Genomic DNA, 27,624 nt, shown 5'->3' with positions numbered 1-27,624 from the left:
AGTAACTTGCTCAAAATGCTAGCTGGCACCTGCCATTCAAAATGAGGTGGGCGGGGAGTACTGATATTACTGCCTGTGTGAAAAGTAGAGGACAGAAATCTAAAAGGATTATCTACTTGAAAATAAGTTTTGTTTTCTTATTGGACACATCACACAGCTTGCAGGATCTAAGTTCCCCAACCAGGGGTTGAACCCAGGCCATGGCAGTGAAAGTGCCAAGTCCTAACCATGGAACCACCATGGAATTTCTGAAATTTGTTCTCTTAAGAAGTACCTGAAAAAGATAATTTAACACGTAGAACTGCAGAAGGTATATGAGCTTTTGGCAAACTTACCTGCAGACCCGTGTAGTAAACATCTTCAATTCTGTGGGCATATGAGCACTGTTGCCAGTACCCACCTCTACTGCTCTAGCACAAAATCACCACTTGACAATACACACATGAGTGAGTGTGGCTATGTGCCAATAAAGCTTTATTTACACAAACAGTGGCCCAGGGACCAAAGTTCAGTCTCTCTCTGATTTAGATCAAATGACTGCTCCTTTAAGTTAATTTCACTCATTTTCAATTCCAAGTTTTCTTGTACATGTACACAAAGTAAAGCAAAAGTTGTTAATGTGTTGACTCCATTAGCAGGAGAACTTTTACAAACACTTAAATAACATTGGTTTTAATAACAGTATGCTTAGATGCTTCAAGAGAAAAATCATTTGTTAAGTTGAATAATGGTTCAGTTTTTTTCAAGTGAAAAAAAAAAACAAAACACCTCAGCCATACCCTGTCCTGAAGCAGTACACGTGAGTCTGACAAATAAGACATATTTTAACAAAATAAATGGCCTCTCCTTCATTGTGTTATCTTTTTTATTCTTTATATTTAGCCAACTACTAAAGCACTGACTTCAAACAAAATGCAAAGAAAATTTAGAGGACTAAATTCATGCACTCAAAGTGAGAGTTTTTAAAGATCACTATTAAAATAGTATGGTAAAATGATGTAAAACATTCAACCATAGAAAATAAACTTTGTTCTATGGCAAAAACACAAATTTTGTTAGAGCATAGCAGCATAGTTAAAAACAACGTTCTTACTAAACTAAGAAGTTTATAGGTCAGAAATGTCCTTAGAATTGGTAACTGTGTCCAAAGCAATAGCAACATGATATTCATCAAAATAAAAGCTGTAAGTATAAAAATTTGCAAACACTCAGAGAAATTGAACTCCAAAATTTCTGAGACAAAGCTGTAATGGAATACCAATGGGAAAGTGGGAAAGTGTTAGACGTTCAGTCATGTCAGACTCTTTGCCACCCTATGGACTGTAGCCCTCCAGGCTCCTCTGTCCATGGGAATCTCCAGGCAAGAATACTGGGATGGGTTTCCATTCCTTTCTTGAGGGGATCTTCCCAACCTAGGGAAGATTCTTTACCATCTGAGCCACCTGGGAAGATTTCTCAGTATGCTGCTGCTGCTGCTAAGTCGCTTCAGTCGTGTCCGACTCTGTGTGACCCCATAGACGGCAGCCCACCAGGCTCCTCTGTCCCTGAGATTCTCCAGGCAAGAATACTGGAGTGGGTTGCCATTTCCTTCTCCAAATTCTCAGTATACCAAGGGGGAAAATACTAAATCATGACAGTATATGCTTTTTCTCTCTTTTTTTTTTTTTTTGCAACTCATCAATAAAATTCTAAAAATATGGTGACTTTGAAGGATGGCTTTCTATATCAACCTAAGTATAAATGAGTTACCTAAATTTTATTTGCATTTTCTTCAAAATCAGTGCTTTGGTGAGGAGCATTGGTAAAATATAAAGGTTTTTTAAAAAAAGATAATACAATGAAGCAAAGACCATTTCTTCTGTCAAAATATAACTTTTCAGACTCATATACTTCTTGGGGGTATGTCCGTTGGTACTGTACCGTCTTTATGGAAGTTTTAAAAATGAACATTTAGAAATAATGTGAAGAATAATAGAACATGGATTCAAGACAGACAATGTTGGCTGCTGTGTTCAGGGACCTTCAGCCAGGAACCATACCAGGTGTTGGGAACACAGAGTATGTATTATATAAATTAGATGGACTCAGTCCTGGGCCTCGTGGTGCTCGCTGCCACAGTGATTTATAGAAGCAAATCCTGGAAACAATCTGACTTCCAATAATAGGAAATTGGTTAGCTAAATGATAACATAATCATAAAATGGAATACTCTGCATCATTAAAAATAATGTTGAGGGTCTATATTAATTAACTTGGCAAAGGATGCACACTATATTGTATTTTTTAGAATCTTTAAACAATAAGACTTTATTAATTTTATAATAAGAAAAATCAATGAAGGTATTCTCATTTTTAAGCCCCATTTTTAGTGCTTGATGGGTTTATAAATTACAGAAACAGCTGAATTCCAATATGTTTCTCTAACTCCCTTCCAAGAGATTTCTCTTGGTGCAATATTTCATTCACCTTTGTTTGGTTGTCTTCTTTCTGGAGAGCCTCTAATTTCTGCCTCTGCACCTCTGTGGGTTTGGCCCATTCTTTTTCAATGTCCTGTATTGCCTTAAAACAATATAAGTTGTAAAATTAGCAAACTTAACAGAAATGAATTAACCTAACAAAAATATACTCGTGTATGAAACCCAAGTGGGCATATATAAGGATTTAGCAGGTTATAAAGGTTACATTTAAAATTAATTGGGTGTGGGTACAATGGTTTGGGTACAACTGGTAGCACTTGGAAAAGAAAAGAAAATTTTCTCTTTCCCCACACCACCCAATCAAATAAACACAGATAGGTTAAAGATTTGAATGTAAAAACCGTAAAAGAACCAGAAGAAAGTAAAAGTGAGTATTTTTATCTGATCAATAAGAAATACCTTTCTAAGCTACAAAGACAAATAACATACAAGTGAATATATAATTACATAAAAATAATAAGCCTCCAAGAATAAAACTAAGAAGAAAATGGCAAACCAAGGCAAAACTGCATCATATGTGGCAAAGAGTTAATCTTATTTACATAAAGCAATAGTAAAAATATAAATACCTCTAATAGGAAAATGAAGAAATGCTATATATCAGCAATTAATAAAAAGGAATTCCAAATGACAAATACAGATTGAACCTCACTGGTAATCAAAGAATCTGTTTGCCTCTCAACTTGGTGAAGATCCATCAGTTCAGTTCAAGTCGCTCAGTCGTGTCCTACTCTTTGTGACCCCATGGACTGCAGCTCGCCAGACTTCCCTGTCCATCACCAACTCCCGGAGCTTACCCAAACTCATGTCCATTGAATTGGTGATACCATCCAACCATCTCATCCTCTGTCGGCCCCTTCTCCTCCCACCTTCAATCTTTCCCAGCATCAGGGTCTTTTCCAGTGAGTCAGTTCTTCGCATCAGGTGGCCAAAGTATTGGAGTTTCAGCTTCAGCATCAGTCCTTCCAATGAATATTCAGGACTGATTTCCTTTTGGGGTGGACTGGTTGGATCTCCTTGCAGTCCAAGGGACTCTCAAGAGTCTTCTCCAACAACACAGTTCAAAAGCATCAATTCTTCGGCACTCAATTTTCTTTATAGTCCAACTCTCACATTCATACATGACTACTGGAAAGACCATACCTTTGACTAGATGGGCCTCTGTGGGCAAAGTAATGTCTCTGCTTTTGAATATGCTATCTAGGTTGGTCACAACTTTTCTTCCAAGGAGTAAGTGTCTTCTAATTTCATGACTGCAATTACCATCTGCAGTGATTTTGGAGCCCAAGAAAATAAAGTCTCTCACTGTTTCCATTGTTTCCCCATCTATTTGCCATGAAGTGATGCGACCAGATGCTATGATCTTAGTTTTCTGAATGCTGAGTTTTAAGCCAACTTTTTCACTCTCCTCTTTCACTTTCATCAAGAAGCTCTTTAGTTCTTCTTCACCTTCTGCCATAAGGGTGGTGTCATCTGCATATCTGAGGTTATTGATATTTCTCCTGGCAATCTTGATTCCAGCATGTGCTTCATCCAGTCTAGAGTTTCTCATGATGTACTCTTCAAATAAGTTGAATAAACAGGGTGACAGTATACAGCCTTGACATACTCCTTTTCCTATTTGGAACCAGTCTGTTGTTCCATGTCTAGTTCTAACTGTTGCTTCTTGACCTGCATACAGCTTTCTCAGGAGGCAGGTCAGGAGGTCTGGTATTCCCATCTCTTTAAGAGTTTTCCACAGTTTGTTGTGATCCACACAGTCAAAGGCTTTGGCATAGTCAATAAAGCAGAAGTAGATGTTTTTCTGGAACTCTCTTGCTTTTTCTATGATCCAGCGAATGTTGGAAATTTGATATCTGGTTCCTCTGCCTTTTCTAAAACCAGCTTGAACATCTGGAAGTTCATGGTTTACGTACTGTTGATGCCTGGCTTGGAGAATTTTGAGCATTACTTTGGTAGCATGTGAGATGAGTGCAATTATGCAATAATTAGAGCATTCTTTGGCTCAAAGAATGGTGTGATCAGATAACCACGACGGTGTGATCTTTCACCTAGAACCAGACATCCTGGAATGTGGAGTCAAGTGGGTCTTAGGAAGCATCACTACGAACGAAGCTAATGGAGGTGATGGAATTCCAGTTGATTTATTTCAAATCCTAAAAGATGACGCTGTGAAAGTGCTGCACTCAATATACCAGCAAATTTGGAAAACCCAGCAATGGCCACAGGACTGGAAAACGTCAATTTTCATTCCAGTCCCCAAAGAAAGGCAATGCCAAAGAATGGCAATGTGAAGACAAATATATATATAATATTCAGAGTTGGCAAGGGGTTGAAGAAATAGGAAGCTCATATAGATCTGACGCAATTTAACCTGGTACAACTTTATGGAGATAGTTTGGTATTTAAATCTAAAACCATCTACAGGAATGATAAACACAGATTAAGAAAAATGTATTAATAAGGCTATTACTCAGATCAGATCAGATCAGATCAGTCACTCAGTCGTGTCCGACTCTTTGCGACCCCATGAATCACAGCACGCCAGGCCTCCCTGTCCATCACCAACTCCTGGACTTCATTTAGGCTATTACTACTATCACTTTTAATATTGAAAATTTTTCAACTATAAATTGTGGCAAACATATGTATAATGCTTACTGTGTGTCAGGCAATGTTCTAATTGCTCTAAAACAAAAATCAACCCCAGCCCCTCCCGTCTCTGGTAGCTACTACTTTGTTCTCAGTATCTACTTGTTTGCTTCTGTTTGGTTTGGTTTGTTCATTAATTTTATTATACTATTTATTTATGATTTAATTTATATTTTGATCAAATCATACAGCATTTGTCTTTCTCCATCTAACTTATTTTAGCAAAATACCCTCAAGGTCCATCAGTGTTATCACAAATGGCACAATTTCATCTTTTTCCTGGCTGAGTAGTATTCCACCCAAGGAATGCTTGAAGCCACCAGTAGATGAAAGAGACAAGGAACAGAAACTCCCCTAGCACCTTCAGAAGGAACATGGCCCTGCCAATACCTTGATTTCAGACTTCTGACCTATGGAACTGTGAGAAAATAAATTTTTATTATTTTAGAGCTCCTCCCCTATAAAGAAAAAGGTCAATCCTCACAGCACCTTATGAAGTAGGTACTATTAATAAATGCCCCAGCATAGGTGATAGAGTTTAGGTACAATCAAATAATAGGTTATGCTACTATTTAAAATTATATAAAATATTTAACAACATGGGAAAAGTCTATGAGGCACTGGTACATGAAAACATGTCAAGTTACAAAATAAGGGCATAGTAATCAGGTCCTGATTTTTATAAAACAAAAAAAATAAATATAAACCAAGCCCCAAAGACCTTGTATGTACACTTAGCAGTCAAGAAAAATGGATGTGTACATGAGTGAAATGAATTAATAGTATACAAAGTAAAAACACTGAAAAAGTTAAGAGTTGATATGTATGGTTGATATAAGATTTGGGATGATGTTTACTTTTGTTTTTGAGTCCTTCCATATCTGCACATTTTTATAAAATGAAAACAAATGTTATAACTGAAAAACAATGAGAAGTGAATACACTATTAGGCCCTGTTGGCTGGGCTTTGAGCAACTGCCACCAGCAAATGTTCTCAAACTCTGACTCTCTGACGGGCTGCTCAGTCCGCTGTCCTAATCTGCACTGCAGGTTCAAGCCGAACAACACTGGTCTCGATGCCAGAACTCACTGAAGACAGACGCCCCCTGGATTTCCTGAAGCCCTCGGCAGCTTTTCCTGTGCTCTTCCCCTCTTCTCCTGGCACGCAGCCTTCCCTTCCCCTTTATCCTTCCTGGCCCCAGGACAGGCTCTGAGATCAGCTTTCCATCTCATCAGCTGCATACACTTAGCCCGAGTGTGTGCTGTGCTAAGTCACTTAAGTCATGTCCAACTCTTTGCGACCCTGTGGTCTGTAGTCTTCCAGTCTCCTCTGTCCATGGGCTAATCCAGGCAAGAATACTGGAGTGGGTTACCATGCCCTCCTCCAGGGGATCTTCCCGAGCCAGGGATCAAATCTACATCTCTTATGTCTCCTGCATTGGCAGGTGGGTTCTTTATCACTAGCTGAGATCATGCTTTATCTAACGGAGTTTTCCACTGGCCCTCAAACTGTTAACCCTTCTAGAGAAGAACCAGAGTCCTTTACCAAAGTGTATCTTGTGCAACGTCTTACATACAACAAACTCACAAACAATTCTTTGCTATCAGGTACTTTACACCTTAGTATATGATAGTCTGAATATAGCATGAATATACTGAATATAGTATATGAATATAATATAGTATATGATAGTATATACCTTAGTCTGAATATAAGTCTATATGTTATGACCCTCATATCACTGAGGGACAGGGTATGCCTTAGCTCCAAGAGGAGAAATAAAAGTGGAATACATTTTGATATTACTATTGAAGTTGGGGAAAAAGAGATGGATTTAAAGAGGAGAAGAAAAATAACTACTATTTGTTGAGACCTTTTAAAGATAAGTTTTCTCATTGACTTTTTCCAAATGGTTCTGTGGGTTAGGAACATTTACCCCCATTTTAGAGATGAGTAAAATCAAGATCCAGAGATGTTATAACTTTCAAGAAAATCCAGTAAGTAAGCGGCAACGGTTGGATTAAAACTCGGGTCAGACTACTCTACCAAGCCCTCCTCCTATTGCCCGAGACACTGAATTTTGACCACATAGGCAGCTACACACCTCAAGACTTTCTCCTTATTGTCAACTGTTCTCAAAACTGAACGTAGATACCATACCTAAGCTAAGAATAGAATTAGCATGGGTGTGAAGAAAGGAACACCTTTTCTTTCCTGAACTCACTTGATCTTAGAGCCCTGTAAGGACTGTTAGAACCTGGCAATGATGTCAGAGAGAAACCTGACTAAATATACAAGGTAAACAGCATTCGTGGTGGTAAGTAGGTAAGTACTAACTAAAGATACATCATTCATCATTAGAGGACCTGGGACTCTCAAATGTATAGCTTTAAATATCCGACAGGAGAGGTAAGATAAATGTTTTTGTTTTACTACCCTTGAAAACCTTTGACCCTGATTATGATTTCACAAGTCATCACTCAAATATATTATATACAGTGCCTCACTCCAGACAGTGAGAGAGTCAAGTTTAGATAAATGCCTCTACTCAGTTATATGGTTCCCCAAAGACTGGCTGACGGAGACTCATGTGGAACCTAATTTTTAAAATTGTGTGAAATCACATAAGTCACGGTTTTCATGAGCTTCAATCACACACACTCTAGTGCTCTCTGCAGAGTCTACAGCAGTGAGACATGGAGAGCGCGTGCCTTTTCAAACAAGGCAGCAGCCACTTGGCTCCAGGTGGCTGAGGCAGAACAGACCGAGGCTAAGGAGCACTTTGGGTCATGAGGGTATTAGGAGGGTAGTGGGCAGCCCACATTCCCCTCACCACACCACACGCCCTGATGCAGGGCTTGACCTGCCTAGCAGAAGGGGCACCTTTTTCTAATTTGCTCAAATTGTAACCAGGCCAGTGGTGGCCCAGCTGAAATGTAGGCCCAGACTGGACAGAGCCTTCGGTATTTTTTTAGAAAATCCAGAAACTTCTATTTTTATAGGCAATCTTCCACTTTGTTTGTGGTTTAGTTGCTAAGTTGTATCTGACTCTTGAGACCCCAAGGACTGTAGCCTGCCAGGCTCCTCTGTCCATGGGATTCTCCAGGCAAGAATACTGGAGTGAGTTGCCATTTTCTTCTCCAGGGGATCTTCCTGACCCAGGAATTGAACCCAGGTCTCCTGCATTACAGGCAGATTCTTTACCAACTGAGCTACGAGGGAAGCCCCCACTTTGTTTAATGTTTTGAAAAGAAGGAAGTAAACACCTTGTGGGAATCCACTTAGCTCCTGGGACATCGCTAGACACACTAGCTTTAAAAAATTTGAGAGATTTCTTAATGGTTAATTATGATGGCACAGTTATTTATCAGAGGAACTCCCCAGAATTCTTCGATTCACTTTTTAAAAGGATGATTGCTTCTCACTCATTCATATCTCCTAAGCGCCCAGGACACAGTCTGTGCCCTTGGCCATTCAGAGTCTAATTAGAGAGACGCAGATGTGAACCTGCATTCACAACACTGGGTGGGAGTGCCACGATGGAGGGCAGAACAAAATGCCAAGGGGGCAGAGAGGACTTCCCAAAGGAGGCAGCATGCCAAGGGGGCAGAGAGGACTTCCCAAAGGAGGCAGCAGTTGTGGTTCCCTCCCTCCTGCTGGCCCTGGGCCCCCTTTCCATTTCTCAGGAGCTTCACTCGAATTTGAGAAATGATAAAGGCAGAGGTTGTTATGACATCAGCTATATAGTTTCTTGAAAACTTTGCCAGGCAAAGAGCTAAGGTTTGAATACCAGTCTGTTAAAGCTGGAAGAACACTTAGAGACTGTTAGTTCAGTCTCTTCACTTCACAGGGAGACATTGTAGTTCCAGTTCCAGAAGGAAGAAGTGACCAGTCCAAGGTCACCCAGAGGAGAGGGCCACTGACAGAGCAGGGACAGAAGGCATTTTTGAAACTACCATTCAGTGTGCTTTTCAAGAAACCATCTTTTCCCAAGCCATAAGAGGAGGAAACACCATCAGTTTCTCTTTGGTTTACAACTCCTTAATGAAGATTGATAAACATCATATGATTCTGCTGCTGCTGCTAAGTATGATGCTAGTAGTTCCTAATTCTTGTTACCCTGTATCCCTGGAAACCATCCCACAGAAACAATACTAGAATTAGGTGATGCATTGGCAAACAAACAGGACGTAACTAACAAGGCATTGTAATAGCAAGGAAACAGTGGTGCTAAGCCTCAGGGAACATTTAAAATGATAAATTACATTCCAACTCATGTAACAGGGGTAAAAGTACATTGAACATGATTATGCATGGATCAAAGCAGGACGTGAAATGAGCTGAAAACTGTATTCTGGCCATAAAAGCACAATAGTGAACATTAAACATTTAATAAGTGATATTTTGATTTGCCTTCTTAGAGTTTCATGGAAATCGTTTACTAGATGGTCTTGGTCTCTTAAAAAGTCACCTAAGGAGAAATGGGTGTGAAGGTTGTGACTCCTCCAGTGACATTCTGGCTGCTGGGTCCGCTGTGACTGCTCAGTCACACACCCACCTTCTCTGCCCTGTGCCAAAAAAGCCAAGGTCCCTGCGTGTGGCTGGTGGTCTACTGGGGGAGATCTCTACACAAATGATGCTCTATTTTGTCAAGCTGAAAACTCCACTGATTTTATGATACCATAATCTTGTGTGACACTAAGAAAAAAGACTGCCAAATAAATTATGACACAGAACCACGAGGCAGTCCTGTGTAGCGTATCCCTCCTGGTGGGTAATTGCTTTCATTTCTTCTGAGGCATCTGGCGATTTCTCTCGCCTGCAGAGGCACTGCTCAGCCTGTGCTAGGCAGCCCTTTTGCTTAATCATAGTATAAAACAGAGCAGTTTCCTCTCTGTGTGAACATAAAGCACTTGGTTGTCACTTTGCAAGAAAATGTGAAACATGGAACTGCGGTCATGTCTTCAAAGATGAACATTTGCTTTCCTGGTACAAAAGGGAACCCTGCCACCCTGTCTTTGCCTCTCTGCGTAAGCAGTAACTCCCCTTCCATCCAGAATCATACTTTTTGAAGTGATTTTAAATGACAATTAGACTCAACACATGTATCAACAACACACCTAATCCTACTAAAGGGAATGGCTCTTTATCAGTTGCTACATAACAAACCGGGAAAAGGCAATGGCACCCCACTCCAGTACTCTTGCTTGGAAAATCCCATGGATGGAGGAGCCTGGTAGGCTGCAGTCCATGGGGTCGCTAAGAGTCGGACACGACTGAGTGACTTCACTTTCACTTTTCACTTACATGCATTGGAGAAGGAAATGGCAACCCACTCCAGTGTTCTTGCCTGGAGAATCCCATGGATGGAGAAGCCTGGTAGGCTGCAATCCATGGGGTTGCACAGAGTCAGACACGACTGAAGTGATTTAGTAGTAGTAGACATAACAAACCACTCCAAAAATGAAGACTTGCTAAAAATAATCTAATTAAAGCAATTGAATTGTTGAAAACAAGACCAAAAGTCACCTAAGGAAGTACATGTTTTTCCTCTTCTATGCTCTTTAGCAAACCAGAGCATCAAAATCCATCCTTTTACCTTTTTTTGCTATAACCAAACTACTGCAGGAGGTTCTATTAATGTTTTCTTGTCTCCTGAAAGAAAGTGAAAGTGTCAGTCACTCAGTTGTGTCCGACTCTTTGCAACCCCATGGACTGTGGCCCTCCAGGCTCTTCTGTCCGTGGGATTCTCCAGGCAAGAATACTGGAGTGGGTTGTCATTCCGTCCCCCAGGGGATCTTCCTGACCCAGGGATTGAACCCTCGTCTCCTTTGTCTCCTGCGCTGGCAGGCCGGTTCTTTACCACTAGCCCATCTGGGAAGCCCTCCTTGTGTCCTGCTGCTGCTGCTGCTGCTAAGTCACTTCAGTCGTGTCAGACTCTGTGCGACCCCATAGACGGCAGCCCACCAGGCTCCTCCATCTCTGGGATTCTCCAGGCAAGAATACTGGAGTGGGTTGCCATTTCCTTCTCCAATGCATGAAAGTGAAAAGTGAAAGTGAAGTCGCTCAGTCGTGCCCGACTCTTAGTGACCTCATGGATTGCAGCCTACCAGGTTCCTCCGTCCATGGGATTTTCCAGGCAAGAGTACTGGAGTGGGGTGCCATTGCCTTCTCCGCAACCTAGATAGCATATTGAAAAGCAGAGACATTACTTTGCCAACAAAGGTCTGTTTAGTTAAGGCTATGGTTTTTCCAGTGGTCATGTATGGATGTGAGAGTTGGACTGTGAAGAAAGCTGAGCGCCGAAGAATTGATGCTTTTGAACTATGGTGTTGGATGTGTTCTAGCAAAGCTCATTAAAAGCAATGTCTGGAACTTCCCTGGTGGTCCACTGGTTAAGAATCCACCTGCCAATGCACGGGAAACGGGTTCGGTCCCTGATCCAGGAAGATTCCAAATGCCGACAGGCAACTAAGCCCATGCATCACAACTACTGAGCCCACGCTCTAGAGCCTGAGATCTGAAACTGCTGAGCCCACGAGCTGTAACCACTGAAGCCCCAACTACTGTTGCCTAGAGCCCGTGGTCTGCAACAGGAAAAGCCACTACAACGAGAAGTCCACGCACCACAACTAGAGAGAAACTCTGCTGGCCGCAATTAAGAGAAAGCCCGCAGGCAGCAATAAAGACTCAGCAACCAAGAACAAATAAATAAATAAAAGTTAACATTTAAAAAGGGTTTTACCTGTTTTTTTTTTTTTTTTCAAAGTAACGTCTGAAACTTCTCCCCTCTCTTCAATTCTGCCTTAGCTTATGAAAAGCTACAGAGTACAGCAGTTTAGAACCACGCTACATAAAAGCCACCTGCAAATGTGTTTTTAAATCCCTTTTCCTAATCTTCCATGTCTAAGCCTACTCAATCCTTTGTCAGCAAACTTTATTTCTTCTTCTTAAAAACAAAGATGGCCAGGATGGAGGGGACACATGTATACCTATGGCTGATTCACACTGATGTATGACAAAAACCATCACAATACTCTAAGGTAATTAACCTCCAATTAAAACAAATAAATAAACTTAATTTAAAAAATGTAGATAGCACCAACTGCCTGACAGAGTTATTATGAGGCTCAATTAGTACAATGTCAGAGAAGGCAACGGCAACCCACTCTAGTACTCTTGCCTGGAAAATCCCACGGACGGAGGAGCCTGGAAGGCTGCAGTCCATGGGGTCGCTAAGAGTCAGACACGACTGAGCGACTTCACTTTCACTTTTCACTTTCATGCATTGGAGAAGGAAATGGCAACCCACTCCAGTATTCTTGCCTGGAGAATCCCAGGGACAGAGGAGCCTAGTGGGCTGCCGTCTATGGGGTCACACAGAGTCGGACACGACTGAAGCGACTTAGCAGCAGCAGTACAATGTAGGATCCCCCAAAAGGATTAAGGCTAAGGTCATGTCAGGAATAGTTCTAGTTTCTGGAGATAATAGCAGTAAACAAACAAACCCCCAATTTCATGGAGAAATCATTCTAGCAAGGAGAGACAGAGTAACTCAAATTTTTTATATAGTGAAATGGTAGAAATGCTAAGGAGAAAATAAAACAAGTGTCAGGATGTGAGATTTATTCTGAGATGGGATTTATTTATTTATTAAATAATAAATAATTTATTTATTAGTCAAACCTTGGGAGGGTTTGAATAGGCCAGGAATTCGACCCACCGTTCTGGGCTTGAGAATAAGCTGTTGGGTAATTTCAAGGAAATCCTTAAAAGAAGCTTCCAAACTTCCCTCCAGAACTGTCTAAGCCAGGCCTGGGAAAGGATGGGCCTCCAAAGATGCTGCCCTGTGAAGTTGAACAGTGGCAGGGAGCTGGAGAAGTGGGGGCTGAGGTGGGGGGCTGAGGTGGGCGGCTGAGGTGCTGAGGTGGGGGGGCTAAGATGAGGGGACTGAGGTGGGGGTGCCCGGCGATACATCACAGGGGCAGCATCTGCTGACCTCCAGACAGATAAGCAGAACCTTCACTGCATGAGTCGGAAAAAGAAAGGAGGCCAAACTCTAAACGTGCTTTTCTGTGGATTGAGGGGCAGGAGTAAGGCAAGACCAACTACATCATTTGCAGGACTTAGTACAAAATGAAAATGTGGTCCTTTTATAAAACTTTAAGAATTTTAAGATGTGACAGCAGAGAGTGAGACAAGCCTGGGGCCCCTCTGAGCGTGGAGGGAAGGGGCAGTGCAGCCTCACAGGTCACTTGCCTACGAAGCTGGCCCTGGAGACAAGTACGCTACTTGTTGGTTTAGGAAAAAAAGATTATGCTAAAGTGAGATTTAGGGACCATGTGTGACTTTAAATTGGCTTCCCCGGTGGTTCAAATGGTAAAGAATCCACCTCCGATGTAGGAGACCTGGGTTTAATCCCTGAGTTGGGAAGATCACCTGGAGAAGAGAAAGGCTACTTACTCACTCCAGTAGTCCTGCCTGGAGAATCCCATGGACAGAGGAGCCGGATGGGCTACAGTCCACGGGGCCGCAAAGAGTCAGACGTGACTGAGTGCCTTTCACTTTCAGTTTTTCTGTGACTTTAGATTAGCAGGGCTGTCCTTTCCTGGCTATTAAATTAGCCTAGATGATGGAATGTCAGCTGCCAGTGTGGAGAGATGGTTAGAATGGAGGTAGAATTATTTTCCCTCAAACCCTACTTCTCTTAAAATATTTGTTTATTTACTGTGATTAAAATATGCATAACATTTTAACCATCTAGAGGTGTACAATTCACTGGCTCTAAAAACACTGACAGTGTTATATAACCACCACCTCTCTTTATACCTAAAGCTTTTTCATTATCCCGAGCAAAACATCTATCCCCATTAAACAACAACTCCCTCCACCCCAGCCCCTGGTAACCTCTGTTCTAGTTTCAGTTTATAGGGATTGGCCTCTTCTAGGTGTCGCCATAGAATTCTGAACTGCCACACACACCTTCTCTGTTTCAAGGCCTATAATATCTGGTGTTCTGATAGCCCTTGGTTCCCCTCACCTGCATGTAGATCAGATCTACAGCTGTTCTGCAGTCCATCAGCCTGGCGTCAAGGGATGGGTCCAGGTACCTGCATGATTCAGGAGTGTTCAGTTAATTTATGACACAGTAGATGGTCATACCTGGGTTGGCATGCTCTCTCAATTGGTGGCCCTCAATACCTTGAACCAAGGCCCCTTTTCCAGCACAGCCACAGTCTTCTGCCTGCCTAGTCTTCCGGTGACCTCTGACCTCTTCTGTTTCCCATTGTCTTTATGCTGCTGCTGCTGCTGCTAAGTCGCTTCAGTCGTATCCGACTCTGTGCGACCCCATAGACGGCAGCCCACCAGGCTCCCCCATCCCTGGGATTCTCCAGGCAAGAACACTGGAGTGGGATGCCATTTCCTTCTCCAATGCATGAAAGTGAAAAGTGAAAGTGAAGTCGCTCAGTCGTGTCTGACTCTCAGCAACCCCATGGACTGCAGCCCAACAGGCTCCTCCATCCATGGGATTTTCCAGGCAAGAGTACTGGAGTGGGGTGCCATTGCCTTCTCCAACATCTGCTTATTTAACCAATATTTACTGAGCAACTATTATATTCCAAACCCTGAAACACATCAGTAGACAGAGCAAAGTCCATGCTCAACTTATATTTTATTTGAGGGGAAAAAGAGAGAGATATGAACTAAATGGGTAGACAAATGAGACCATTTAAATAACTGGTAAATTAAAGCAAGAAAACAAGACCCAGAATAATAAGGTGTTCAAATAATGTTGATAAATACTCAATTCTGCTCAATGTTTCATTATCTCTGTTCTTGGTGAATTATAAAAGTCAGCCATAATATATTTACACTCACTTATTCTTGACAATAAACAGAATGAACAACAACAAAATTAAGGTTGATTTCATCTGAATAAAAATAACCCAACTCTGGAGATACAAGGATTTTGCAGCTGTTACAACAGAAGCCTGTGAAAACACACTGCCTGATTCTTAGGATCTGACTCATTGTAAGCCTATTTAGTGCCCTCTGTGAGTAGACATGCACAAAAAACAAGGCTTTAAGGAAATGGTCCACATTCCATTTACATCAAGCCTCAAGTCTCAACGCCCCCTTCCCACCTGCAATTCCCGGCATAGCCATCTGCCCTGTACCCACATCCATATCACTGTCCTATGCCCAGGCCGCCTCACCTCTTGCCTGAGCTGCTCAGGTGACCTTCTCACCAGACATTCCACCTCAGTTGTGTCCCTCAGTCCCACACTCCACATGCGAACTGGAGTAGTCTTTCCCAAGGAACCTTTCAGACGCTCATAGTCCCAGGGGTTGGAGCACTTATCCTGTTGACTCCCAAGGCCCTTCACAGGAAATCCCACTTTCATTTCCAGTTCTCTCTCTGACCTCTCTCCCCTGGCCCACACTCTATACATTCCAACCTTGTCTTCTCTTTTCTCCCTCCATTCAAAAGACCACTCCCCTCAGCTGCCTTCTTCCTGGACTTATTGGCCTCTCCCACAAGCCTCACCCTCGTGTCTCCTCTTCTGGTCCCTACTCCCCAAGGCTGTGTTAGCAACCCATCCCCTGGGCTTCCTCAGCTCCCTGAATTTACCCTGATCTCTGCACTGATCAAGCTGGTATTACACCAGATATGAAGATCCCTGAGCCCAGGGGCTGGGTCCTATTCAGACCCCTTGCCCCTCTGGACCTTGGCAAAGGGACTTGCAAATAGCAGAGCTTCATGTTTGTCTAGCAGATCCAGGATTGCCAGGATGAAGTGAAGTTACACATACTATGTGAATGCAGTAGCCAGCCAAGACCGGACTGAAACCGTCAGGAGAGGGTACGCCAGGGTTGGTCTATCATCAGTCTGAAGGCAGAGTGAGCAGAATCACGGAGCTCAGCAGAGGAGGGGGAGGAGATGATGGGATTGTCATAGACCAGGAAAAGGATGAAAACACAGATGCTCGAAGATCAACTTCATTCTAGCGGCTGGGGAGAAGCAACTGAAGCGTTCCTATGTATGTTCCATTTAGCTATTTCACCCCTGCACCCCAGGTGCCCTATGTGGCAGAGATAACAACTCTTACACCAGAGATGGAGAGCCCCCAGACTCACCCCAGACCGGAGCTCTGAGAGGCCACGGCAGGCCACCCTCTGGTCTAGAAGGAACTATACCATCTTTAGCAAGAAGCATCAGGGAATTGACAGAAAAATCCCTAAAACTCGACTTGTCCTCACCGACAGCCCTCACCTGCTGGGGCTTCCACAGCAAGTGGTAGCCGACCTAGCCTCCCTGCTCCCACCTAGTGAGGGCTCCCTCAGGACAGAGGGCCAGGACCTGCAGGATCCTGCCCCCAGACTCGCCCCTTCCAGTAACCTCGTCCTCAGCTCTAAGAGCTGAAGCAGGCCCTCCTTTCCTCTCGGTCCCCACGAGCAAAGGCAATCTGCCTGGATCTGAAATGCAGGCTGATGATGGGGTAGACATTTTATCTTGTACTTATGATCTAGAGTTTATCTATTTGATGTAGACACAGGCAAAGCCCAATTTCTAATTCAAGTTTAAGATGAGGGACACAATCCTCATCTCTTAGAGAGTTCGTGGACAAAACAGTCTAATCCAGAGGGTTTGTTTTTTAATTACAATTTTCATCATGATTATTATCACTATAACAATAAAAAACATGGCCAAAATTTATTGAGCACATAGGATTACTTCATTTAACTCTCACTATAATCCTGAGATAGACTCTATCATTAATATTCTCATTTTACAGATAAAGAAATTGAGGCTTAGAGAGCTTCAATAACATGGCTAGAGTTATTGAGCTAAACCCTGAGACGCACATATTCAGATCCCAGGAACAACTGTGCTTAGCCACCTGTTACTCACTAAAAATCTCAGACAAAACTGCAACCTTTTTGCCTTCTCAGGGCTCTCTGCCACATATTTCAACTATTTCTCAGAATACTTTCGAATAGCAGTACATGAACTTCTAGCCTTGCTGGGAATCCCTTTCCAAAATTTGAAGCCACAGCCTGGAGCTCTAACAAGGCACCACCAGGTCAAGTTATTACTATTCCTTGATTTCAAATGCCTTTCTTTAGAGCTTCTGTGTTCAGATTACAGAATAATTGGGCCAGGAGAGAGTAAACCAAAGAAGCAATCCAATATAGCCACAGTGATATACACTGGGAAATACAGACTAATCCGCCCCCCATGCCAATGGAGAGTGTCCTGCTTCTCATTGTTATTTTGTTCACTTGTTCTCCATAGGATCCCTTGTGTCTGGGGGAAATAAAGGTGTTTTCTGCAAAAATACAGCAGATTTTTTCCCCTAGATTTCATCTTCTCAATCTAGGAAAATATGTCTGGCTCTGGTAAATAAGCATATATAATTGGAATCCATTAGAAAGGTAAGCTGAATACATAGAGTTCAAGTTCACTGCAAATTAGCTGAGTCCTCTCTGCCTTCAGAAAATGCCATAGTTCAACAGATAAATTAGACTTGCTTGTAATCATCAATAAACTCCTTCAATTAAGTAGTCAGTCATATATTCCAAAGCAAACCCTGCAATTCCTTGCCATTACCTGCTTCAATCCCCACTCCCCCTACCCCCAGCCTTATCTTCATGGTTGCCATCCTTATGATACTATCCCTCAGGTTTTTAATCTGAGCCAGTGAAAGTCATCCTCAACAGCCTATTCTTTAGGACAAATATTCTGGTTCATTTCCTCGCCCCGCCCTCCTTCACTGCTTTCCTCTTGACCTTCCCCAAGGCCCTGAGCTCTGTCCAGCTGTTAGACTGTAAGCCGGATGTGGTGAGATTCAGACAAGTTCTTATTAGCAAAGCTAAGATATCCCGAAACACTCTGTCATAATTAATGCTTACTCACCACTTCCTGAGTCCAACCTTGCAGTTTTCCACTTCAGAACTTCGAAGGCTAACACATGGGAGTTCAAAGTCTGCCAATTTTTTCACGACTAGAGAAAGAAGAAAGAGTCTTCCTGGTTGAAATACATACATATTTACACACAGTGTTTACATACAGTGCTTTAAAGTGATAAAATAGAGCATTAATATTGGAAGGAATAAAATCACATTAATAATATTCTCTTGCATTTGTATACAATTTTTAACTTTCTAAAATTCATTCAAAAAATGAGTAGCCTTTGATCCTCATAAAAGACCAGTGCTTTGGGCTTTCCTGGTGGCTCAGTGGTTAAGAATCTGCCTGCCAGTGCAGAACACACGGGTTCGAATCCTGGTCCAGGAAGATCCCACATGCTGCAAACAAAGCAACTAAGCCTGTGCGCTACAACTATTGAGCCTGTGCTCAAGAGCCTGGGAACTGCAACTCCTGAGCCCTCCGGCCACAGCTCCTGAAGCCCACATGCCCTGGAGCCTGTGCTCAGCAACAAGAGAAGCCACCGCAATAAGTCCATGCATCACAACGACAGGATAGCCTCCGCTCGCCGCAACTAAAGAAAAGTCCACGCAGCAATGAAGATTCAGTGCAGCTAATACATTTTTAAAAAAAACTTCACAGGTATTTAAAAAAAAAAAGGGCCAGTGCTTTGAGTAGGGGACATTTTCATTGTGATACGGATGAAGAAACTGGGGTCCACAGAGATCCAATGCCTTCACCAGCACACCACAGCTCCTGGTGGCCAAGTTAGGAGGTTTTCCTAACTCCCACCTCCAAATCACCTCCCCGAAGCACCTGAGAACATACATAAACTACTCACAGGTAACATACCATTTCACAACAACAACAACTTGTAATTTCTAAAAACGCACCGCAGAGAAAAGCGAAACATATGGGAAAAGACCCTGATGCTGGGAAAGATTGAAGACGGGAGGAGGGGATGACAGAGGATGAGAGGGTTGGATGGCATCACCGACGCGATGGACTTGAGTTTGAGTAAGAGTTGTTGATGGACAGGGAAGCCTGGCTTGCTGCAGTCCGTGAGGTCACAAAGAGTCAGACAAGACTGAGCGCCTGAACTGACTGATATGAAACATAATGTCATCGGTCACTATCTCACTGCAAGTATAGTTTTTTAAAGGATCTAAGAACTGAATTATACCATCCACACTTTCAAGCAAATATTCCTTAACAAGGAGACATGATGGTCTGACGGGATCTGCTGATGCCCAGAGTCCAGCACTCCAGACAAGGGGGTTGTGGCATGGCTGGCGGCCAGCAGCCAGGGCAGAGATGAAGGTGTGCCTAGATAGCAGGACTGGGGTCAAGAGCCCCCAGAGGAAGTGTAGTTACTGGAAAGAACTGAGGTCTTGCTCCTGACTTCACTGCGTCTCTGGAGCTGCTCACCCTAGCTCACCCCGAGGTCCAAGGCACAGTGAAAGTAAAAGTGTTAGTCCCTTAGACATGTCCAGCTCTCTGCAACCCCATGGACTGGAGCCCATCAGACTCCTCTGTTCATGGGATTCTCCAGGCAAGAATACTGGAGTGGGTTGCCATTGCCTTCTCCAGGGGATCTTCCCAACCCAGGAATCGAACCCAAGTCTCCTACATTGCAGGCAGATTCTTTACCATCTGAGCCACCAGGGAAGCCCAAAGGCATAACCTCAACCCCCCAAAACAGATGTCCAGTCCAGGAGCCAAGAGTCATAGTAGGGACCACACACTGGGAGTTCCCCTTGAGGTGAGTGTAACCGGCCCCTCAGTGGCAATCCTTCATCTCCTGGCTGAGCACTTGCCCGCACCAGCCTGTACCATCTCAGGCTGCCTGCACCTCTTCTGTCCTTCTTACCAGATAGCCTGCCTTCTTTGCAAAACTGAATAAGAAATAGGCTGAAGTATTCCAGCAGCTCCTGACACAGTCCAATGTTGTGTGACACCACCTTTAACCAAAGACAAGAAAAAGGGAAAAGTTAGGAGCGGCCACCTGTAAATGCCAATTAAAAAGAGCTTTAAGGGGGCAGTAGACACTAAGAGAACTCTTTCCCAAATCTAAAAATGGTTCATACTCATTTTAGAAAATTTAGAAATTAAAAAAAAAATACAGTAAAGAAAATAAAACTTGGTCCCCCTGCAATGGACATGAACTGGTCCCAGCTGAGACTGGTTTGTCCCATCTCACATGCAGGCACGTCTTCCCAGATGGTTTTGGTCTTTATTGTCCCCTGGGGGCAGTAGCCATTCACCACGATCATTGGTCCAACTTGCCTGCCCCAGGGCCGGATTACCAGATCCTGGGAAAAGGGATGTTCCCCACCACTTGGCTGGCATATGAAAGTATACAGGATAATGTTCACCTGTGATACCCCAGGCTTCCTTCTCTCTGCTGTCTGCTGTGATGGTCAAGTCTAATTCACGTGGCTTTTGCTCAGTGAAACCTCAGATCCTGGGCACAGGCTGCCTTCATTTCATATTCCTCTTTGACCTTTACCTCCAACAGCTTTCATTTCAACACAGATGATTTCATTTGAGGCTCTAACCTTGTAACATTTCACGTCCATTCACCCTCCCTCAGCAGGAACGTTCCTGTTCCATTGGCCCTTTCCCTCTCCACTTAGCCAGCCCACCCCTCTTTAAGGCAGGGTTCCTGGGTGATTTCTTTGCACACCTAGTCTGAATTTGCTGGACCACCTCTACAGCATGTGAGAGTCCACCTGTACAGCTCTGTTCATGAGCTGACCTTTTAACCAGGGCTCCAGGTTCTCAAGGTGGCAGTTGTATAATTGCTAGACTCAAAGTGGTACTTTTCCTGTCTGAGGCGTGTAAATTACCTTGAGAGACAGTCTAAAGAGGTGGATGGTATGAGTGGGTGTTCTTAATATAGCTCTGAAAATAAAGATGAGCTTGGGAACTTTTCACAGCTTTTACTCAATGTTTTTCCCCATTTTCCTTCTTTCTACCTTACTCTTTTCCCTAGGCCCTTGCAAAAATAAGCAAACAAACAAAAAGTCCAAACCAAACCACAGGGCACCTCTGTGTGTGGGGCTGAGTGAGCACCAGTAGTAATAGATTGCAAAGTCATCCTTTCCTAAAGTAAATAAGACCCACATCCGCTCAAATTAGATTCCTCTTTTCTCTGACTCATTCAGTGAAAACAGGAAGCTTACAAGCCAAGGAAGATAGTGGAGTGAGAAGAAAGAGAACAGAGATGCTTTCTACAATTTATAAAGACATAGATAAACACCTTCTTTCAAGAGGAAAAATCAGCACAAAAAGAGACACAATAGTATTTCCTTCTTAGCAAACGTTAATGATGCTTCAAAACTCAAATACCACTAGTACAACTACAGTAGCACAAATGTATACAAAATTAAAAAAGAGATTTTACTTTGTTGCTGGTCCTTAAAAGAACCCAGCAGGATAGCTGGAGAAGTGAAATGAGAGTGGTGAGGTGAGAGTGGTAACAAGTACCTTGAAAAGATACAGACAATACTTTTTAATTACAAAATGCAAATTACATTTTATACCACCTATTGAACTTCCCTGGAAGAGAATTCACAGCAGTGCCTGGCCAAGTATTTGCTTTTGGACTTCTCTGGTGGCTCAGATGGTAAAGAATCTGCCTGCAATGTGGGAGACCTGGGTTCGATCCCTGGGTTGGGAAGATCCCCCGGAGGAGGGTGTGGCAACCCACTCTAGTTTCTTACCTGGAGAATCGCCTGGCAGGCTCCTCTGTCCGTGGGGTCACAAAGAGTCAGACATGACCGAGTGACTAAGCACAACACAGCACAAGTGTTCGATTTACCTTTTAGGAAAACTCCTTTACTTTGTTTTACTTCCAGTGCCAAGGATGTCCATGCCATGGGTTTGAATTTCTCACTGGCCAGTGTGATGGAAGAAGGGAAGTTCATTTTTCTGAGGTTAAAGTACCTCATTCAACTTATGCTATTAGTTACAAAGGGAAACTGGCCGAAACAGGTGGCATCATGGAACCCTAGGCTTATTCCCTGTGTGTATGCTTAGTCGCTCAGTCGTGTCTGACTCTTGCAACCCCGTGGACTGTAGCGTGCCAGGCTCCTCTGTCCATGGGATTCTCCGGGCAAAAATACTGGAATGGGTAGCCATTTCCTTCTCCAGGGGATCTTCCCCACCCAGGAACTGAACCCAGGTCTCCGGCATTGCAGACAGACTCTTTACCATCTGAGCTACAAGGGAAGCCCTCCAGACTTACTGCCCTACTCAATATTTATTCAGCACTCCCTCTAATATCAGTACCAATACCAATATTGATGAAGAACAATAACCGCCACTGCTGATGGATCACAAGCTATTCCTATAATTACTTAGACATCAACTCAAAAAATTAAATAACTTACCCAGACTCAAACAGCTAGGATGGGGCAGCTCTGTAATTTGAACCTGGGACTTGACCTAACCCCAGAAGATAGGAGACCCCATATTCCCAGCAGCAGCCGACTTCAGCTACAGTTCTGTCTAATTTGGCCAGTGAGCCCAGTGTATGGAAAACACGTCAATAATGGTGTCTTCAGGAGGGTGGCTGCTCTCCAGGTCTCTACAGGTCCAACCATTTGCAAATTAGCTTACAACCTGCAGCTGTATCCCTGTCTTAGGTGCCTGGCCCCCGAAGTCTCTGAGTTTGTGTTCCCTACACCAACTGTTACTATCTTCTTCTGTTGTGTCTTTCTCCCACTTTGTTAGTCCTGGGAGGGCAATTTAGGGACCTGTGATTTGTGTTCTGGGGTCTCTCGGTATAAAACCCCTCAAGTATTAAACACCAAGAGCCCTTGATGCATTTTAGAAAGATCATTCTAGAAATCAGTACAGATTAGCCAGACTGGAAGCAGGGAAACTAGTTTGGGGGGCTGCTAGGGGCATGGGGATGGAAAGGAGCAAAGAGGGAGGGTGAATGAATAGCAGAGAGATGGGATGTAGTGGAAGTAGGATTGGGGGCTAAGGAGGAGGTGGAGGGGGGACCATAGTAACTTCTCAACGAACGGCTTCAGCAGCTAGGTGGCTGCTGACACCATGCAAACGGGTCACAATCCAGCAGCCAAGAAAAGGCTGTATGTGGTGACTTCAGCTAGGAAGAAAGTTATAAAATTATCATTCTTGAGCAGAGCAAGACCTAGAGAAGGGGTATTTCCTAATCTGAGGGTGCAAACAAAAGGGTGCAGGTGAGCTCAAATCTGCAGGCTGGGAAGGGGAGCCAGGATGCAACAGGAAGCGCCCAGGGTCTCAGGGCGAGGCAGGCTCAAAGGCTGGGAGCCCAGCAGGGAGCATGTCCCGTCATCGGCTCAGAAGCCAGCTGACACCAGGACCCCAGAACCCCAGTACAGGGAATTCCCGTCCTTGGAAAGGTCCTAGAAACTTTCTGACCCCCTCCTGTTCATAGCTTCTTATTCTTCATTGAATGTTTCTCTGGAAGGTTAGAATTGGTGAAAGCATTGCAAAGGCAACTGGAGGATATAAAATGGAAAACCCCACAAGTGTGCCCTCAAGAAGACAAGCCCTAAGGATGGAGAGGCTGATTTCTCATAAATGCCTGATTCACAGAAAACTGATAATATTGGAATTATTTTTAAATGCTAGGGACCTGGTCCAGGGTTGCCTCACATCAACCTTGGGAAATTTTGCTCATGGTTTCCAGAGACCCAAACAAGATATGACCGAGGTCAGGCTGGTCTCATGAAATAAGTGGAATGGAGCTTTGTTTGTGTGACTGGACTGGTTTTGTCTGCTCAGGGAATTTTCAAATCCGGTCTCTGTTTGTTTTGGTTTCAGCAGTCTAACTGAACTCTCCCCTCTTTACGTTCCCAGCCTGGAAATACAGTCTCTTCCAAGCCCTCAGCGGACACGCCAGCAATCTCTCCAGTTTGTATGTGCCCAATTGCCAATTCCTCTGCTATTTCCCGACTACATGCATCTTCTTGACAATTTTGAGATGCCTGATCTTACCTTCCTATTTAAGTTGACAAGCTAAAACTCTCCACAGGCGAGGGACCTGGGAGCCAACCCAGGAGTCCTCTCCACAGCCCAGTAGAGGGAGGAGAGGCCACAGGGGCCAGGCTAGTTACGGCTGCATCTGGAGAAGGAAGAATGCTTTCTGGGTCCCATCCTCTGGGTCCTTAGAGAACTGACTGGAACACAGGTCTGGCCCTGTGGACCCATGATTAGACACACTGGGCATTGGTTTCAGGGGCTTTTCCTGCATCAGAGAAGGGAGCAGTCTTTCTGCGTTGACCACCCCACTGTCATTCTCTGCCAGAACCTGACATCAGCCCCCCTGGATAGACTCATCTGGGCTCCATCCTCCATCCTCCTCCCAACCATGGACATCCCATAATAAAGGACTTTGAGTTTTTGCAGGAGGCACATCCCTGGCTGAGTTCCAGGGAACCAACACCAGCCCATGGGCGGTGGGGAAAACCGAAGAGATCCCAGAGATTGGCTGTAGCTGAGATTCCTCCATCACTCACTCAGATAATTTCCCCAACAGTCTCTTATCTCTACAAACGAGTCATCCAGAATAAAATGACAGGTAGGAAACTTCCAGAAGGTAACTGTATCCTAGTCCCTGCCTTCAAACAGAATGATTCCTAAATTGAGGTCTGGGGCTGGAACTTAGATCGAATTTACCTCCAGGACTCTTTCGGCAGTATCTGATGTTAGAATTTCGATTTTAATGCTCCTTCCATCAGGCAGAAGTATATCCAGAGACGCTTTCTTGGTGGCCATGCTGAATGTGTCCTGTAAGCAGAAGGAAGCACAATAAGCTTCGGCGCCCTTCTGTGGGGGGCAGTCGGCTCCCTCTCCGGACCCTCAGGGCACACAGTGTCCAAAGCACATGAAAGCCGAATGCAGAGACTGAGGGGATCGGTTTAAGGGGGTGAGGTGGGAGTGAAGAGGGGGTGGAGAGGAGTCCAGGCAAAGCAATGACATGCAACTTGAATAATTTCCAGATAAACAAGGCATCCATTCTAGGAAAAAAAGCTTTTGATAAAATTCATCCACGTGACTCTTGGTCATCCCAGATTTTAACTCTCATTTTGAATATTTCCAGGCATCCCTACAAGTTTGTGATAGGTGGTGATTTAAGCTCCTGCTAAACAAAACTCTGAAGTTGCAAATCATGAGGCCCGTGTGGGGAAGCAAGTCTCCGTCTGGTTGAATGGCACCAGCTGAGGGCCCACACCCCAGCTCAGCGCAGCCGTGCCTGCACACACGCATTCCAGCCTTCTTCAGGGGACCTGTGTGTGCCAGAGGTGACTGGGAATCCAGGGACCTGTGAACCTCTCAGATAGAGTGTTCTAGAAGGTCAGAGACATGCCAGTGACATGGGAAGCCCATCAGAGCTGAGGGAAGCGTGAGGCTGAGGTTGGTGCTCAGCGAGAGGGACCCCGGGCAGGGCAGGGACAAGGGTCAGTGGCTGACCACGTGGGCCTCCCAGCGCAGCTGCGTCTGGGGGTGGCTGTTCTCAGCACCTCCCAAACCGGTTCCTGTCAGTTCACAGAACTGCTTCCTCTCTGGGAGGCTGATCCTGGTCACAGCCCTTCTCATCCCAGGTTCCACAATGGACTCATGCAGCCATTGTGTGCAATGCATTCACTTCCCTCCTAGGCATTTAGAATGGCACCGGTGATGTGACATCTGTGGGAAAACTGAGAAAAGAGCCACTCAAATCATCTGTGTTCTGAGCCTACTATAGAAGCCGGAATATTAGTAGTTAGCAATACAGTGGGAGGGGAAGGCGAGAGGAGGTACCTCTTGAGTGACCAGAAAATTTCCAGCCAGGTCACCTCCTTCCTGGAATCAGTTTGGGGAAAGGAAGATCCAAATGACCGATCAGCAGATTGTTGGGGATCATGGGGTTGGGGCTCAGGTCAGCTGACCACTGAGACCCCTTCCCCTCAACAGGCAGCCCCTTCCCTTCCTTAGTCTTCCTGACCACCCCCTGCAGTTCACAGACATAGCAGATTAGGCACCAGGCTTTGTAGGGAACAGGGGAATCTTGTGACCCCCAAGGACTGTAGCCTGTCAGGCTCCTCTGTCCATGGGATTTCCCAGGCAAGAATACTGGAGCAGGTTGTCATTTCCTTCTCCAGGGGATCTTGCCAACCCAGGGATTGAACCCGTCTCTTATGTCTCCTGCACAGGCAGGTGGGTTCTTCATCAGTGGAGCCGCCAGGGAGGCCCAATCACACTGCCAGGTACCTCAGAAGGCCCAACACCTTAGTGACTGGCTTATTTTTTCCTAATTTTATTATCCAAGGGCAATCCTTGAATAATGGTTAAATTTTAACCACCCCCACCCTGAGCCCACCTACTTACAATGACTAAATGGCTTCGCTTCTGAACCTGAGTACTTTAGAAGAGAAAGGCTGATATTTTCCAAATTCAAAGGGTTGGTCCACAAAACAGTATATGTTTGTGAATGTGTTATATTTATATATACAGTCAACATGCAGAGATAGCATCTTATTTATGAGTAAATATAATATCTGTGTATTTATTACATATAAACCTATTGTTAGATCACAATGTTGATAACTGTGCTCTGTGCTGCTTCACATGTAGTAGTTAATGCAATTCTCATACAATTCCATGAGGAATATACACTTATTAAGCCCCCTTTTTAGAGATACTTAAACCCTTATATTCACTGCAGCACTACCTACAATAGCCAAGACATGGAAGCAACCTACATGTTCATGAACAGATGAATGGATAAAGAGATGGTACACACTTACAATGCAACACTACTCAGCCATAAAAGGAATGAAATAATGCCATTTGCAGCAACACAGAAGAACCAGGAGATTATAAAAAGAGATATAAGTCACACAGAGAAAGACAAATACTACAGGATATCACTTACATGTGGAATCTAAAATACAACACAAATGAACATGTCTATGAAACAGAAACAGACTCACAGACATGTGGTTGCCAGGGGAGAGGGCAGCAGAGAGAAGGTGGAAGGAAGGAAGGAGTAGGAGTTGGGGACTAGCAGTAAATGGAGAATGGATAAACAGCAATGTCCTACTGTATAGCACAAGGAAGTACACTCAATATTCTGTGGTAAACCACAATGGAGAAGAATATGAAAAAGATATATATATATATATATATATATATATGTATGTATAACTAAGTCACTTTGCTATCTAGTCTACTTCAGTCATTCAGTCATGTTCCACTCTTTGCAACCCCCTGGACTGCAGCACGCCAGGCTTCCCTGTCCATCACCAGCTCTCGGAGCTTGCTCAAACTCATGTCCATCGAGTCAGTGATACCATCCAACCATCTCATCCTCTGTCGGCCCCTTCTCTTCCTGCCTTCAATCTTTCCCAGCATCAGGGTCTTTTCCAATGGGTCAGTTCTTCACATCAATATTGGAGTTTCAGCTTCAGCATCAGTCCTCCCAATGAATATTCAGGACTGATTTCCTTTAGGATGGACTGGTTGGATCTCCTGGCAGTCCAAGGGACTCTCAAGAGTTTTCTCCAACACCACAGTTCAAAAGC

The 27,624-nt window shown here is 44.0% G+C and overlaps 1 protein-coding gene across 1 annotated transcript in view; it reads right to left on the bottom strand.

Annotated features, from left to right (window-relative positions):
* SNX31 (sorting nexin 31) overlaps positions 1-27,624 on the bottom strand; it is a gene marked incomplete at its 5' end in the record, with an annotated part of 82,056 nt that overhangs the window by 23,430 nt on the left and 31,002 nt on the right. Inside the window, 5 exons of the mRNA XM_010863555.1 lie at positions 2,467-2,559; positions 14,171-14,240; positions 18,050-18,137; positions 19,932-20,022; positions 24,737-24,847. Of these exons, the coding sequence (XP_010861857.1) occupies positions 2,467-2,559; positions 14,171-14,240; positions 18,050-18,137; positions 19,932-20,022; positions 24,737-24,847 (453 nt within the window). The remainder of the gene's footprint in view (positions 1-2,466; positions 2,560-14,170; positions 14,241-18,049; positions 18,138-19,931; positions 20,023-24,736; positions 24,848-27,624) is intronic.

Source organism: Bison bison, unplaced genomic scaffold (genome assembly GCF_000754665.1).
Source record: "Bison bison bison isolate TAMUID 2011002044 unplaced genomic scaffold, Bison_UMD1.0 scf7180017864491, whole genome shotgun sequence".
Lineage (NCBI taxonomy): Eukaryota > Metazoa > Chordata > Mammalia > Artiodactyla > Bovidae > Bison > Bison bison.
Note: the sequence above shows the minus strand (reverse complement) of the source record. Positions and strands in the feature narration are given on the sequence as shown.